The sequence below is a fragment of the Cheilinus undulatus genome, linkage group 18 (assembly GCF_018320785.1).
Source record: "Cheilinus undulatus linkage group 18, ASM1832078v1, whole genome shotgun sequence".
Classification (NCBI taxonomy): domain Eukaryota; kingdom Metazoa; phylum Chordata; class Actinopteri; order Labriformes; family Labridae; genus Cheilinus; species Cheilinus undulatus.
The window spans coordinates 1,500,680-1,517,597 of record NC_054882.1 but is presented as its reverse complement, the minus strand read 5'-3'; the positions used below and the strand labels follow the sequence as shown (position 1 = coordinate 1,517,597).

General features: G+C 39.4%; 2 protein-coding genes across 3 annotated transcripts in view; both read right to left on the bottom strand.

Annotated features, from left to right (window-relative positions):
* Window positions 1-8,195, bottom strand: part of sptbn5 (spectrin, beta, non-erythrocytic 5) — an 88,743-nt gene extending 80,548 nt beyond the window's left edge. The window contains exon 1 of the mRNA XM_041812325.1: window positions 7,416-8,195. The gene's annotated coding sequence lies outside the window, so the exon portion shown is untranslated. The remainder of the gene's footprint in view (window positions 1-7,415) is intronic.
* A 50-nt stretch (window positions 8,196-8,245) lies between these two features.
* The window catches only part of ehd4 (EH-domain containing 4), a 53,400-nt gene continuing 44,727 nt past the window's right edge, over window positions 8,246-16,918 (bottom strand). Inside the window, exons 8-9 of one of the 2 annotated variants that reach the window (XR_005993284.1) lie at window positions 15,342-16,164; window positions 8,246-8,858 (exon numbers count right to left, since the gene is read on the bottom strand). Coding sequence is in view for 1 of the 2 variants with exons in the window: in XM_041812330.1 (XP_041668264.1) it covers window positions 15,607-16,164 (558 nt within the window). In the remaining variant the exon portion in view is untranslated. Of the gene's footprint in view, window positions 8,859-15,104; window positions 16,165-16,918 lie in introns of those variants that run through there. The other variant, XM_041812330.1, reaches the window with a different exon arrangement.

The following is a 16,918-nucleotide window of genomic DNA, read 5'->3' as shown; positions in this document are numbered from 1 at the left end:
ATAGCCGGGAACATTCTGGAATAGTCATGGAAATGGGAGAGCTCTCTGGGGCCCAGACAAACTGGGGGTCATGGAGGTCAGCAAAACCATGGTCCACTCTAAAGTGAAGTGATATCGATTCTTTATATTTAACCTGAAAAAAATAACCACTCTTGTCAAAGAAAAAAATCTATGTTTGTTAATCATTTTTGTAGTAAATAAACTTCTTAAAAATGTAAAAACCCTTTGTGAAAACAAAAATTAAAAATGGTTTAAAAAATTGCTACAATGGGTTAATAATGGGAAAAAATGGTGGAGAAGGTTATGAAGCTGGATTTTAAAGTAGCCGAAATGAGTTAAAAGTGTCAAAAATTAGACAAAAATGGCAAAAAAAAAAAAAAAAAAGGCAAAAATGGGTTAAAGTAGCAAAAATTTGCATTGCACTTAGTGATGTATGGCTTGGATGCAGCTGTTACCATGGAAACCCATTCCATGAAGCTCTCTACCACTGTTCCTGAGCTAATCTGAAGGCCACATGAAGTTTGGAGGTCTGTAGTCATTGACTCTGCAGAAAGTTGGTGACCTCTGCGCCCTATGACCTATGACCTCAGCATCCACTTACCCGCATTTAGTGATTCACAGATGTTTGTAGAAACAGCCTGCATGCCTAGGTGCTTGATTTTATACACCTGTGACCATGGAAGTGATTGGAACCTGGACCTGATTTACATTATTTGGATGGGTGAGTGAATACTTTTGGCAATATAGTGTACTTCAAACACCAACTCATAAACTCACTGAGGCTGTTGTTGGACAAAAGGATGTCCTCCTGAAGGCTCGGGCTTTCTAATGAGAAGAGAGTGGTCCTGATAAATGCTCTACAACTAATAATTAATTAATTAATGAGGCATTTTAAGGTGTGAAGAAAAAATGTGATGCACGTATCTTGCCAAGCATTACCTGCAACCCTTGGGGCTAAGCCCCCCTCCCCCACCGTCTTCCAGTCCTAGAGACAGCCTTGGTCCTGAGTGTTGAGATATGAAACCGTTGTCTGACTGAATCGGCACTAAAATCATTTTTTATGCTGACAGGAGCGAACACACCTTCAGTACAACACTGCTGTAAAAATTCCTCTGCTGTCATAATCCACAGTGTGTGTGTGGGTGTTTGTGTGTGTTTTAATGCATTCTTTACACAAATTCCCTCATCAATTTGCTGCTTAACCCTTACGCCCTGTTCAGGGAAATCTGTGTGTTTTGGAGTGCATTATATGAAATAACTTTGGGTGTGATTGTGACCTTGCCACAAAAATTAGGTCAGGTTGTGTGTTTTTGCATGAATTTTGATATTTTTGAGTTTCATCCATATCCACGGTATTTTGACTGTGTAGTCAAAAAAGTTACGTTGGGTTTTCATTTTTTTGACCTCCCATGTAAAACAAAATGAAAAAATTTCCCTGTAATTTCCCATTTCTCTGTAGCAAACTACTTGAAGTTTTGTAACAATTAAGTCAATCACAAAATTGCCCCATTTTCACATCACCCCACCCACCCAAATAAAAAATACTGACTTCCATTGGCCATATAAGTAATCGGCATGGCTGCAGACCAGTTAAAAAAAAAACTTTTTTATGACTAAAATGGTTTTGATGCTTAGTTAGTGAGAAGATCTTCAGTCAGAATGGTTGAAATGAAAAAAAAAAAATCTGTGTGTGAGTGTAATCTACTCACAGACAATGAAATCCTTACAGGAACATATGTAAATTTGTTGGGTTTTTTTGGCCATTGCAGGATAAAATCAAGATTTTCTTCAGGTTTTGCATTCATTTTGAAGGTTAAGCCTCCAATTTGATGTTTTTACTCATATTTACCCATTTTTTTATATTTTATATGGTTTCCCACTGAGGAACAGCCATGCCTCTGTCACAAACTAGAAAAAAATAGGAATTTGCAGAATTTCTGTCAAACTTCAGGATTACAGGCCACTGTGACCAAAAAAATGCAAATTTGTTGAATCTTGTTCTTGTTCTGTAAGGACTTCTACTTGCATGTTCATGACAAAATAAGATTGTGTTTTTTTCACTTTGTTTTACATGGAAGGTCAAAAATGTGTTTATAATGGAAGTCTGTGGTACAAACTTTGTAGTGAACAAACCGAACGTAACTTTTTTGGACAAACTGACATTATGCAAAAAGAAATAATGCACCAAAATCAATCTTCTCACGTATTATAATGATAGTTAAGCTGGTGATACTGATAATAAACACAGTCAAAAAAATTTTTGAAAATTGACTTATATGTTGTTGTTGTTGTTTTTTTGTTGTTGGTGTTTTTCCAAAAAAGCAGTTAGTGGTATATAATTTAAAAATGGCATCTGAAGTTTTAATGCAATTCATTAAATCATGATATAAATCAATCAAGAACCCCTTCATGAAGAAACTGGAAAAAAAGTTTTGAAAAATATTAATCTTTCATAAAGTTATTCCATTTTAAAGGTCAAACTACAAACTTTGTAGTTAAGAAACCGAAACCAACTTTTTTTTTTAACAGGGCATAAGGGTTATATACTCCAGATGATTAAAACTAAGAAACTGAACAGTCTAGTACTTTTAGATGAATAAAATGCACCACATGAAGCATTTTAAAAGGGTAATTTCATGCAGACTTGGGTCAAATACATCACACACTGCTTCTAGATAGAGCATCTGCTGCATTTATTCTAAAATGAGTTGCTTTATCTTAAGTTTCACAATGCATGAGCTTTTTTAACTCTACTCTGTTCTTTTCACAGCTCAGCAAGCTCTGAGTGAACTTTATTTAACACCACTTTCTACCACAAAACAAGCCTTTAAAATAGATCATATATACATCCTCTAATGTCCATGCATCGTCCCGTGAAGAGGAAACAGGCGGGTGCAGTCAAATGGGACTAAAATAACCAGAACATAATAAATCCTTCAGACTTACAAACATGTATGCAGAGAAAAACACTCATAGATCAGTAAACTCTGGCTCTACGTGCACTCAGAGAGGACAAAAGAGACGTTACAGACAAAAGAAACAGGAGATAGGCAGCAGATGTAAATATAGATGTAAGCAAGGGTGGATTTAGAGAGTCAGAGGCCCCAGGCAATGCCCGGCATTAGCCTCCTCAACATTTACCTAAAGTTATCATAGTGGGGGAATAAAACATCTTAAAGCATCTCTTTTTAGGTACCAAAGCAGAGAAGTACAGGCCAGATGCTCATGGTTTATATAAATCCACAAACAACCAAAAGAAGAGCACCAGAACTCAAACGGCCCAAATCAGGTCCCTCAACCCAAAACCTACGGTGGCCCTGAAGGCCAACAGGAAATAAATATTTCAAAAGCGCAAAATATATTTCAGAAAACACGAAAACATTTCACAATACACAAATACATTTCACAATACAGGGAAATACATATAGTGTGATTCTTGATATGCTCTCCTCGTATCATGACATACACATTTCAGTTGGAAGCCTAAAATCGCGCTGAAAGTGTCGTGCCAAAAGAAGTACCCCCGGTAGGATTTGTATCCCCCTGCCGCCTTTGCCGAAGGAGCTGACTATCGACTATCAGGCGTAGATTTCGCCTCAGTGAATAAAAATGACAATAAAAGAATGTATAAAGCAGAAGATTAGTTTTGATCATCTGTTTTATTCATCATTATCGTGTTTTTGTCAGTAATATCTTTTAAAATAAGATCTTTTAAGTAAACGTTTTAATACTGCAGCTTGGTGCACACTCATTACGCTGAACTGAGAACGCATCTTTTTCCTCCTGCGTCCTGTCATTGTATTTTGGCGGCGTGTTGGTCATCAAATCTGGGTCCACGCTGCTGTACATGAGTAACAGACATATTTTCTTCATAACTTTTATCATCTTCTATTAGCGCTGTTTAGCGTCAAGCCGCTGACATGCACTCACCACTTCCCACTTCCGCCTCGAGGTATTTCAAAATAAAGGTCCTGCATAGCCATTTCACTGAATATTAACTTGTCTATTGACCAGTCTGAACAAGATTTATGTACAGAGAGATCAATTTCAGACCATTTATTTCAACACATCGTCCACTTCGACTGCATCCCACTCTAAACAAGTGTTTCACAGTGTAAAGAACTGTAAAAACAAAGGAACATTTAATTGCGATCAAATATGTCATCTCTTCAGGGTGTATAAATGGTGTACTACTGCCTTGTCTTTGCTTTAATGCAAATTACAAATGATTTTAGGTCTCATTTTAGCCTTGCCAGGATTTGTACCCCCATCCACAAGGAAGAGGTGGGGCCCCCTGCCTCAATAGACTTTTCTTGGCCAGCTGTCATGACAACTGATGACATTTGGGAAATTGGAACTGTTTTGAGCTTTCCTCTTGATGTTAGAGGGGATATAACAAATCAGGCCCCGATTCGGCCCTGAAATAATTTGTGCCCCCCACCCACAAGCCAGGGTTGAGGGCCCCTGCCTCAGTTGTCTTTTCTTGGCCAGCTCTCATCACCACTGATAACATTTGGGACTTTGGAGAAGTTTGAAGCATTACTCTTGAAGTTAGAGGGGGGATAACAAATACATCAGGCCTAGTTTGGCTGTAACTTGAAATAGAAGTGAGTTAACCTGTTCAAACTCTCCAGTATTATCAGGCTTGATCAGAAATGAACACAAAATGAATGTTATGATGGTAGTTCATGATTTGAGCATTCTGGAGGGAGGATACACTTGGCACCATTTACAGTCTAGTACTTTTAGATGAATAAAATGCACCACATGAAGCATTTTAAAAGGGTAATTTCATGCAGACTTGGGTCAAATACATCACACACTGCTTCTAGATAGAGCATCTGCTGCATTTATTCTAAAATGAGTTGCTTTATCTTAAGTTTCACAATGCATGAGCTTTTTTAACTCTACTCTGTTCTTTTCACAGCTCAGCAAGCTCTGAGTGAACTTTATTTAACACCACTTTCTACCACAAAACAAGCCTTTAAAATAGATCATATATACATCCTCTAATGTCCATGCATTACTGACAGACTGAAATTGATCTCTCTGTACATAAATCTTGTTCAGACTGGTCAATAGACAAGTTAATATTCAGTGAAATGGCTATGCAGGACCTTTATTTTGAAATACCTCGAGGCGGAATTGGGAAGTGGTGAGTGCATGTCAGCGGCTTGACGCTAAACAGCGCTAATAGAAGATGATAAAAGTTATGAAGAAAATATGTCTGTTACTCATGTACAGCAGCGTGGACCCAGATTTGATGACCAACACGCCGCCAACATACAATGACAGGACGCAGGAGGAAAAAGATGCGTTCTCAGTTCAGCGTAATGAGTGTGCACCAAGCTGCAGTATTAAAACGTTTACTTAAAAGATCTTATTTTAAAAGATATTACTGACAAAAACACGATAATGATGAATAAAACAGATGATCAAAACTAATCTTCTGCTTTATACATTCTTTTATTGTCATTTTTATTCACTGAGGCGAAATCTACGCCTGATAGTCGATAGTCAGCTCCTTCGGCAAAGGCGGCAGGGGGATACAAATCCTACCGGGGGTACTTCTTTTGGCACGACACTTTCAGCGCGATTTTAGGCTTCCAACTGAAATGTGTATGTCATGATACGAGGAGAGCATATCAAGAATCACACTATATGTATTTCCCTTGTTGAAGTATTCCGCTATCAACTCAAGTTCCTCTTCCATGCCGGTAGACACTTCAAATTTCGCGTTGGCTCAGCCATTGCGGTAAGAAGTATAAACAGGAAATGATAAATGACTGATGCCGGACAGACTTGGGTTTAGCCAATCACAAACAAGCACCATGGTCCTACCCTTTCCGGTTTCGTGAAATGTATTTTGCGATCGGTGAAATGTTTTTGTGTATTGTGAAATGTTTTTGTGTATTGTGAAATGTTTTTGTGTATTGTGAAATGTTTTTGTGTTTTCTGAAATATATTTTGCGCTTTTGAAATATTTATTTCCTGTTGGCCTTCAGGGCCACCGTACAAAACAGATGATTTATATAAAAACACCATCACTAACAGAGCACATGTATGCCAACATTATTCTCCTCATGCTGACTGTCTTCTGTTAGAAACTTTTGGACAAGTGGGAGGAGCTGGTGAGGAGCGAGGGAGCGACTCTGAAACGTGTCTGAGTCTCCATCCTTAAACAAAGGTGGGACAACAAGTCTAACATAATCTCCTCCAGTCCCAGGACAGAGGAGTACACCAAATGTTTATCCATGCTTATTTACACACACACAGCAGCACTGTCACGCCTGAGGAAGGGACAAACATCACTGTGAATCCATCCATCCGTTCATCCATTCATCCATCTGTACATCCATCCATTCATCCATCCATCCATCCATCCGTCCATCCATCAATCAGTTCATCCATCCATCCGTCCATCCATCCATCCATCCATCCGTTCATCCATTCATCCATCCATCCATCCATCCATTCATCCATCCATCCATCCATCCATCCATCCATCCGTTCATCCATTCATCCATCCATCCATCCATCCATCCATCCATCCATCCGTTCATCCATTCATCCATCCATCCGTCCGTTCATCCATTCATCCATCCATCCATCCCTCCATCCATCCGTCCATCCATCCATCCATCCATCCATCCATCCGTTCATCCATTCATCCATTCATCCATCCATCCATCCATCCATCCATCCATCCATCCATCCATTCATCCATCATCCATCCATCCGTCCATCCATCCATCCATCCATGATGGTGTATGAATGAACTGGTTGACTCTTTAGCAGCCGTCACCATCATTGAACTGGTTGGAGTGGGTTAGTGGGACCTTCAGTGTCATAAAGGCAGTATGTAGACAGGTGACTATGAGAAGCAGTGCTGTCCAAACTCTGGTCCATCTAACACTTCCATATTTACCGATAACAAAGTCCTAACAACTTTAGAACAGCAGCAGGAGCTTTATATCTGTATAGCACCTTTAAAGGCAAAAGTTTATGGAATACTTTAAAATATAAAATCTCAGACTATCAGAGTAGACATCAGTGGTCAGACCAGACCAGAATTTAAATTTATGCAAAAGACAGAGAGCATTAATCCATATAAAGGAATAAAACAGAAAGAAGAAGGCATAAAAAGTTGTTAGAATAAAGCTTTCAGCTGGAGAGGAGGCCTGAACCTCTATGTGGATGATTTTGTTATTGAGTCTTGGCCCCTCATTCTAAACACACGTTTGAATCACTGACAGTCATTTTATACGTCTGGTTTTTCTGCACACCTGCATGGCTTTACCTGGAGGCTCCGTGGACTCTACGGCCCCGGGTCATTGCCTTACTCTGCCTAATGCTAAAACCACACATAGATGCATGAAACCACTCTGACAGAGAACATGAAGTTCTTTTCTTACCTTCTTCTCTCCTCTTCTTTATTCCTTCAGCTGCAGAATCTGAGACAGAGTGAGAGGTACAAAGACGTGCTGAATAAAATCCACTCATGCAGTCTGATGGTTTTTCTCTTATCTGCTCACCATAAAGAGGAAAAGTGTCTTCATGTGATGTCAACGTGTGAACTTTGAAGCCATTGGATTTACAGCATGAGCAGCTCTGCTCACCTGACAGCAGGTGTAGGGGTCAAAGTTCACACTGACAGTGTTAAAACACACAAACATGCACATACACACACGGCACAGTCAGCTGAATGTGGCATTTGAGGTAAATCAGCAGGTTTACTATCTCTCTGTAATGGTGTGTTTGTGGTCTGCAGTAATTATCAGCATCATTGGGGTTTCAGAAGTTATTTTAGTGATGGGGCCGTCACCAGACTTTAAACTTCTGATGGGATTCTGGGAGCCAGATCTGCCTCCTCACGGCTACACGCCGGACTGAGAAGGTAGCTCCCAGAATAAGGTCACTGCAAACTCCCAGTGTGCAAGGCTCCATGACCTTTGACCTCCAATATCTGATCAATTCTTCCTTAAGTCAGCAGTGGCTGGTCCATAGAGGGTGCTAGAAAGCCACTCCGCCTCACCATGGGCTTCAAACCGGCTGTAAACAAGTGCCACAAGTCTCATCCACTTCTTTAAAAAGAGTGGTTATTATTCAGGTTAAATATAAAATACCACAGCTGAACTTTACAGTGGACCAGGATTTTGCTGGTCCCCAGTTTGGCTGGGCCCCAGAAAGCTCTCCCATTTTTCCCCCCTAATGGACGGCCCTGTCTCCACATGACTATCCTTGAATGTTCATGGCTGTTCAACCACCTTCAGGTACAGTGGGGGTCCCCGGCCTCTGACCCCTTTATTTTGGGGGTCCCAGGCTGAAAAGGTTGAGAACCACTGCTTCCTGGGATCCACAAACCCCCAAGAGGACCCCACTAAATGGTCCAGACCTCCTTTTATGCTTCTGACTCCCTCTAGTGGTAGTGCTGGTGATCGATGACATATTAGAAAGTTAAATTGTCATTGCAATGTGCAACATCGATGTAGATTATGCATGTGTTTAGTTTGACTAAATCCCACCATGCATTCTTCAAATACTGTGCAGAGATTTGATGTCACAGTGACCTTTGACCTCTAACATATCTGCAGTGAAATTGGACATGTGAACAAAGGTTTTCAGGAGGAGGAAACAGTAGAAGATGCAATAAAAACAATAAAAGTGTTTGTGTTTCCTGTCAGGACTGTAAAGACACCCATCCATCATCCATCCTGCCGACACCGCCTGATTGGACAGAGGAGGGACGGGATGTTATGTAACACCAACGGCATGGAGAAGACATCGTTCCTGTTCATACTTTTACAGAAAAACAGAGTTGGTATCCAGGAGAACACCGGGGTCTAAAGATAGGACCGCTGTAAGGAGGCAGAAAGAGGACAGCTCTTAACACCAGATCCTGTAGGGTACACAAACTGAATAAACTTTATTTAAACCTCCTCTGATGACAGAAATGAACAGACATCTGTTCAGTTACACATTCAAACAACAGGAATAGAAAATACATCAAAATCAGACATTAATAAACTCTAAACACTCAAATAAATGAAGATTTATCTGAACTTTTTATTGAATGTACAGTTTAAAGGAGAGAAGCCTCTTTATTTCCACTCTGACCCGAACAGACGGTGATTTAAGGTGAATTTAAATCTAAAGAGGTTCCTTTATGTGGACAGATGACAAACACAGGCTGGCTGAGGAGAAAAGCTCCAGTTTATTCTGGTATTAACTTTATATTTCTCTTTTAAAGGCACTAAACTACTGACTCCTCCAGCACTTGAACCGTCCCGTCATAGGAACAGAGGGCGTCCCAACACGGCTGACGGAGGGGAAAGGCACTGCCGGGGAGGTTTCTGACCTACATCAATCTGAGAGTTTCAGAGCCACAGTGGAGACAAACGGAGATTTATCCAGACTAAAGTCATGAAAAAGACAAAAATGTCCAGGATTAAAGTGGTGAAATAACAAACAGAAGTTGTCATTGAATTCCTCGGGTGGATGTTTTATTTTGAAAGGTCGTGTGAGTGAATCAGCTAGTTTAGCAGAGGTCCTAGTTTAGCTTCTTTAAAGACGAGGATATTACAGTCAGGCCCTCTAAAACACTGGAATAATACTGCTGATAGAAGTTTTTATGTTTAACGTCCACTGAGGTTTCAGCGTTCTGCTTTAAATGTTGGGAGAATTTTAAGGATGTGTTTTTAGATTTTTGGAGAAATTTTCTACAAATTGTGTTTCATTTATTTATTTATCTATTTAGTTGTGTTTTAATGGGAATGGGGGGCTCATGGTCATTCCTGGGAACTTGTTTGGATATTTCCGTCACTTTCAAGTATTTTTGGGTAACGCATTTGTTCATTTGCTTTAAAAGTTTTGGGCATTTGCTTGAAGATTTTTAGGAGTTTACAGGGATTTTTGTGTGGAGTTTTCATTGAAATGGTTCTGCTGTTTGAAGAAGTTTTGAGATACTTTTATGGGACAATTCTTTTGAAAAGTTGAGGGGCCGGATTCTGGATTCAGGTCTAGCCTGAGGGCCTAACAGGGTCAACATTTAACCAGAAACGGTCAACCTCATTTTCACCAGTAATAAAATATGAAAAAAGCACTGAAAATAAATCATTTTGAAATTTTAAAGAGTCAAAAAATAATTTCAAAAAGTGAAATAAAAGGTCAAAATACAACATAAAAATGGAACAATTTTGTTTTCAAAGGCAAAAGTCAAATTTATGGGTTTGGAGAATCAAAATGTGAGATTAAATTCAAAATTGTGAGTCTAAAGTAGGGGTGTCAAACTCAGTCACAGCAGGGGCCAAAATCTGGATTTAGGTCTAACTTAAGGGTCTAACAGGGTCAAGATTAAACTGAACACTGTCAGCTGTGGGTTCACAGGTAATGAATTAAACAGTGATGAAGAGGATTTTAAGATTTCTTAAAAAAAGTCAAAATGATTAAATACCACAGCATCAAAATTCTGAGATAGAAAGTCGATTTAACAAAAACACAAAATTAGACGTCAAAATAAGGTTTTAAAAGGCAAATATATGAGATGGAAATTATATCATGAGTTTAAAGGTCAAAATATGAGATAAAATACAAAATCAAGAGTTAAAAAATCAAAATAGAGGATAAAATTCAAAATTGTGACTCTAAAAGGTCAAAATATGAGATAAAATACAAAATCAAGAGTTAAAAAATCAAAATAGAGGATAAAATTCAAAATTGTGACTCTAAAAGGTCAAAATATGAGATAAAATTCGATATTATGGCTCTAAAAACTCAAAATATGAGATAAAATTCAATATTATGGCTCTAACAGGTCAAAATATGAGATAAAATTCAATATTATGGCTCTAACAGGTCAAAATATGAGATAAAATTCGATATTATGACTCTAAAAATTCAAAATATGAGATAAAATTCAATATTATGGCTCTAACAGGTCAAAATATGAGATAAAATTCAATATTATGGCTCTAACAGGTCAAAATATGAGATAAAATTCAATATTATGGCTCTAACAGGTCAAAATATGAGATAAAATTCAATATTATGGCTCTAACAGGTCAAAATATGAGATAAAATTCAATATTATGGCTCTAACAGGTCAAAATATGAGATAAAATTCAATATTATGGCTCTAACAGGTCAAAATATGAGATAAAATTCAATATTATGGCTCTAACAGGTCAAAATATGAGATAAAATTCGATATTATGACTCTAAAAATTCAAAATATGAGATAAAATTCAATATTATGGCTCTAAAAGGTCAAGATATGAGATAAAATTCAATATTATGGCTCTAACAGGTCAAGATATGAGATAAAATTCAATATTATGGCTCTAAAAAGTCAAAATATGAGATAAAATTCAATATTATGGCTCTAAAAATTCAAAATATGAGATAAAATTCAATATTATGGCTCTAAAAAGTCAAAATATGAGATAAAATTCAATATTATGACTCTATAAAGTCAAAATATAAGATAAAATTCAAAACTGTGACTCTAAAAGGTCAAAATAGAAAATAAAATTCTAGATCAGGAGTTTAAAAAGTGAAAGCATGGAATCAAAAGTCAAAATTGGGAGTTTAAAATGTCAAAATTTGATTTTAAATGAAAAATTGTGACTCTAAAAGGTCAAAATATGAAGTAAGAAGTCAAAATCCAAAGTTCAGGTCATATTGTTTGGATGCAAAATGAAAATCTGAAATGAAAACAAATTAATTTCGTTCCTTCATGCCTGACTTTTTATCTAATTATTTCTTGTTCAGATTTTTATAACTTAACAAGGATTTATTTTAATCTTCAAGGTTAAATTTACATTTTTATACTGGAGGAAATCTGCAGACCTCATGGCAGCAGGCCAGTTCTAATTCAGATATGATGGGCCGGGTAAAACTGCACTGCAGGCCGCATTTGGCCCCCGGGCCTCGAGTTTAACACCCCCGTGTTATAATAACTGCATAAGTGATGCACATTCACACATTCATCTGTTAAACTTGTGACTTTAATGTAAATTAATGACTTTTATCACTCTCTCTCTCTCTGAGGACTTCAGTCTTGTACATTTTTGACGTTTTCCTTGTAATATTGTGACTTTAGTTTTGAAATCAGCATTATTGTCTTCTACGTGGCCCTGATTCTCCATGGTTTACCTAACTGTTAAATCTAATGATGCACTGATGGAGGAAATGAAGCTTCAGACTGTGAGCCGGATGTCTGGAAGCTAACGTTAGCATTAGAGTTAGCATTAGAGTTAGCATTCTAGTGTTAACCTGAGGCTGAGCTCAGAGGGGTCGTAGACGTCGTCGGTGTCTGAGTCAGTTTCTTCACCTCCACAGTGATGGATGGACTGCTGACATCTTTGCAGCATGAACTGAGCGTTTTTGTGTTTTCATGTGATTTTTGATGTGGCAGGTGGACGGGATTCTTTTCAAAAACGGAGGAGGAAAACCTCTGTTTTCAAAAACGCCACCTTCATGAGGACTAAAGGGTTAAACCACTGAAACACTGGCTCATATGGAGGTGTTAGCAATGTTTTTGTGCAGTTTAGACAGTGGGCAGGAGTTCTCCTGTTAATAAAAACTCACTACTGGATGTGTGAGACGTCTGTTTAGGTGGCTGTGGTATCAGACATCCTTACTTTCAGTGTTATCTCAGGTTATTTTGGCGTTTAAATGAAGCGTGTCATGACAGGAATCTACTGCTGTAGTCTCAGACTGCAGGAGTGTCTGTTAAAGTGAGAGTACCAGCGTCCACATGATCACCTCTGCTGTCTGGTTTTAGCCCCATAGACGAATGAAATTAAGGCCTAAAGTGTTCAGTCAGCAGGGGTCAGAGGTCACATCACTGTTTACAATGCGAGGAAACCGACGCCAGCAGACGCTTGCTCTCCTCCAGACCCGTTTCAGGACGTCACGGGTCCCTGAGGACGAGTTAGCGTGGATCTGCAGTGACAGAGCGAGGGCCGTCCCCTCCTGGCTGTTTAAACAGGACAGACGCTGACGTTTAACCTCTGACCACGCCACCGACACGTGCTTCCTGCTTTAAGAAGGCTTTCTGCAGGAGATCATAAGTAACAGCTTCCTCCTCCTGACGTAAAGAAAACAGACATGATGGTCTGCTGGATCTCTATTCACTTTAACATTCAACACCAACTTTGAGGTTAAATTCACATTTAAAATGGTTTTATTCTGGGTTATGGATGTTTAAACATTCAGTAATCATACAGCAAATTAAATATCATGAATAGATAAATGTATAGATCTTTAATTATTAATAAAGGTCAAACTTTAGAGGGATGTTTGGTTGGATTTGGGCTGAATGCTAAAACAAACTCTGCTACATATAAAGAACTAAAACCCAGATCTCAGTTTGCTCCCGGGTTCACCAGAGTTCAGTTTGTTGTTAGTGAGAATTTGATTCTATCCAATCAAGAATCAGATGAGATCAGTGAACCAGAAAGCAGTGCATTGTGGGTTAAATCTGGTCTTGGTACTGGTCTACATTCAGCACAGGCGTGTGGGCGTTCACCTGCAGGGTGGACCGGATAAAGAAGATACAAGCAAAAAAAAAAAAAAACAGAAATCCGATGATTAGAAATGCACAATTTTATGTTTCTTAATATCTGGTATTGATTATGGCATAAATATCAGTATCAATACCAATATATAAATGTAGTAGAGACCCAAAACTTTAGTCCTAAAAACCCACCTGGGGGTTTAAGGAATGAGAATGAACAAAGAAGACTTCAGCAGGCACAGGTCTGCGGGTGCTGCCTAAAACTCTGAACACAGCCGATATTTATATTTACAACCGATATAGGTTTAAATCTACTACTGGTAAAGACCAATATCTACCACCAATATAGGGCCATATTTAGGCTGATTTTATAGCTGAAATTTACCATTTTTAACAGCTGATATTAGTCAATATTTACAGACAATATAGGCCCGTATATAGGCTGAATTTTGTAGCTGAAATAAACTATTTTTTTGGCTGATATTAGTTGATATTTAACGCCAGTACAGGGCCATGTTTACAGGATGTGGGCTGATGTTTATGGCTGATATTTACTATTATGACAGCCAATGAAGGCCAAATTTTACAGCTAATATAGGCCATTAATTTCAGCCCATAGGACAATATGTACAGTGTTGTAGACTGATATTTATAGCTGAACTCAGCCAATATTTACAGCTGATTTAAGGGGATATTTAAGGCCAATACAAGCCAATACTTAGAGCTTAAAGAGGCAGATGTTTTCAGCCAATCAGGTTGTTAATGACAGCTGATATAGGCCGATATCTAGACTATTTAGGCTGATACTTACAGCTGATACAGAGCAATATATCAACCAATTCAGGCTGATATTCACAGGCAGATGTTTTCAGCCAATATAGATTGGTATTTGCAGCTGATATAAGCCAATATTTACTGTGGATACAAGCTGGTATATACAGCCAATATGGACTGATATTTACAGAGGTTGTAAGGGTTTATTTTTAACTGAAATAGGTCAATACTTACAGCTGAGATTTGCTGAGGATGTAGGTTGTTATTTCCGGTCGATATAGGCCGATATTCACAGCTAATATCAGTCACATATACCTGCTGGAATTTCTTTTTTGAGAATGCCAATGATTAGCTTGTTAAACTTGATTTGCAGACGCTGATATCATGCTGATTATGATGTACCTATTAAAGGGACATTGCTCCTATAATGAAACAAAAACACAGCTGTAGTAGAGGACTGCTTTAACAATGGTGTTTAGGTTTGCAGGGCTATAGTTAGCACTGGCATCCTTCAGTACTCTCTGCAGGTTAGCGTCCTCACACCTGTGCTGAATGTGGTCACACATCCCTGTGATCGATACGCCACTTTAATCTGGAACAGCCACGATACAACTTTATTTTTATTCTATGGCTAAAATCCTCACTAGTTTCCATTCCTCTCTGAGCTGGCTGTTGGTCACAGTGAAACTTTAGGATGGAGAGCATGAACCACGGGTCAGAGCTGCAGCCCAAACCAGAAAGGATGGTGACATAATTTGTCCTGAATTCTGCTGGAAGCTAACCAACCCAAATAAAAACAACAACAGCAACCTTAAAGAGTGGATATAGGTATATATGTGCTCTCACCTTTCAAACAGAATCATCTACACATACAGACGGGTGTTAAGGCAGGAAACTGGTTAAATATTTTATCTAAAATATTGTCCTTTCAAAATAAAAGCATCCAAATTAAAGCCGTAAAAATAAATCTGTCAAAATTAACATAGTAAATATAAGGCAACATGATCATTCTTCCTCTTTGGTGATTCAGAGATATATAAAATCTTACCAAAATAAAAGCATGATATTCAGACTTCCCTTCAGTCCATTTTGTTTATTCTCTGCCCTGATATTTGGTGCGTGTGTAGCGATGAGTCAGCGACAGAGTCTGGCGAGCTCCCCTTCAAAATAAAACTCTCATACTCTGCAGGAAACAGCTGATTAGTTCTCCTGCTAGTTTGAACGTTTGCAGCAGAAATCTTTGGTTATTTTTTTTTTTTACATTAGGACCTCTTCCCTGCTCGGTGAGTCCCTCCAGCCGCCATGTTGGCGCTCTAGTCCTCGCTGTGGTTATACATGGTGTCTGCGGTGGGGTTTTTGCGGTGGGCTGGGGGTACGAGGTGCAGTGGCAGCTCCGTGGGCAGCTCGTAGCCCTCCAGTTTGATCTTGATGAGATGCTGAGCCAGTGCAAACTCCTCGTCGTCCAGCATGCCGTCGTTGTCGCAGTCAGCCAGCTTCCAGATCTTTCCGAGCACGGTGTTGGGCAGCCGCGAGTTCTGCATCTCCTTCTTGGCGTTGACCCCAGTGATCTTGCCATTGACGGGCATCAGCATGTAGAAGATCTCGTCGTAGCGGTGCTTCTCGCGAGCGACGATCCAGTCATCGGTGTCGGCCCCGGCGCTGATGCCCTCGCCGTAGCCGTGACCGAAGGGTCCGTCCTGGGAGCCCTCGAAGGCGCCACCTGACACCATCGCCGGTGGTTGCTTGGACTCCTCCTCACGGATCATCGCCATCAGGACGGCGATCTTTGAGGCCAACATCTTATCCACCGACTCGATCAGCTTCATCTTCAGAGACGGGAACTTACTGAAGTCGTAGTGCTGCAGCATGTCCTGCAGGGGGAGACAAAAACACCTAAACATGACGGAAATGAAGGCTGCTGACCAGAGTTTGGATGTCATTTAGACTTAAATCAGAAACAGCAGAAACAAACATGTTCACAGCCAGTATTTAATACGTGGTCTTCATGGGTCAGCCTCCATCACTAAAGCATGTGACTGTCAGTGACTTCTGTTTTATCTACATTTTATACAGCGACCCAAATATTTTGGAATTGGGGCTGTCGATCTAACTAACTGTGATCAGATCTAAGAGTCAAATGTTTCTACAGCTGGACTCCGTGTTCACAGTGACCTTTGACCTCTGAACAAGAACACCAGGACAATAGAGCACGTGTCATGGTGCGTTTGTGAATCCTCTGAGCACTCCTCTCACCAGGGAACACTAAAATCTGCTCCAGTCTCAGACTTCCTCCTCTGGTCAGTGCTCCAGTAAATACCAGCGTAGCTGTGGAAACACCTGCAGAGCAGCATCTCTACAGGCCTCACAGCTGCAGACAGAGTTCAGTCCTCTCTAGAAAACCTCTCTAAACCTTCAGAAATGTGCTCACTGTCGTCCGAAATCACAGTCTGTTCTCTCACCATGTTACAGCTGCAGAACATGACGTTAACATGCAGGAACAAACATTTTTTACACCAGAACTAGAAAATTCTTCAACAAGCCAATCTGATTAAATCACACATGGAACTAGAAACGTATTTAAACAGCAATTTACAAAAACAAGCTTTAATGAGAGGCTGCAGAGGA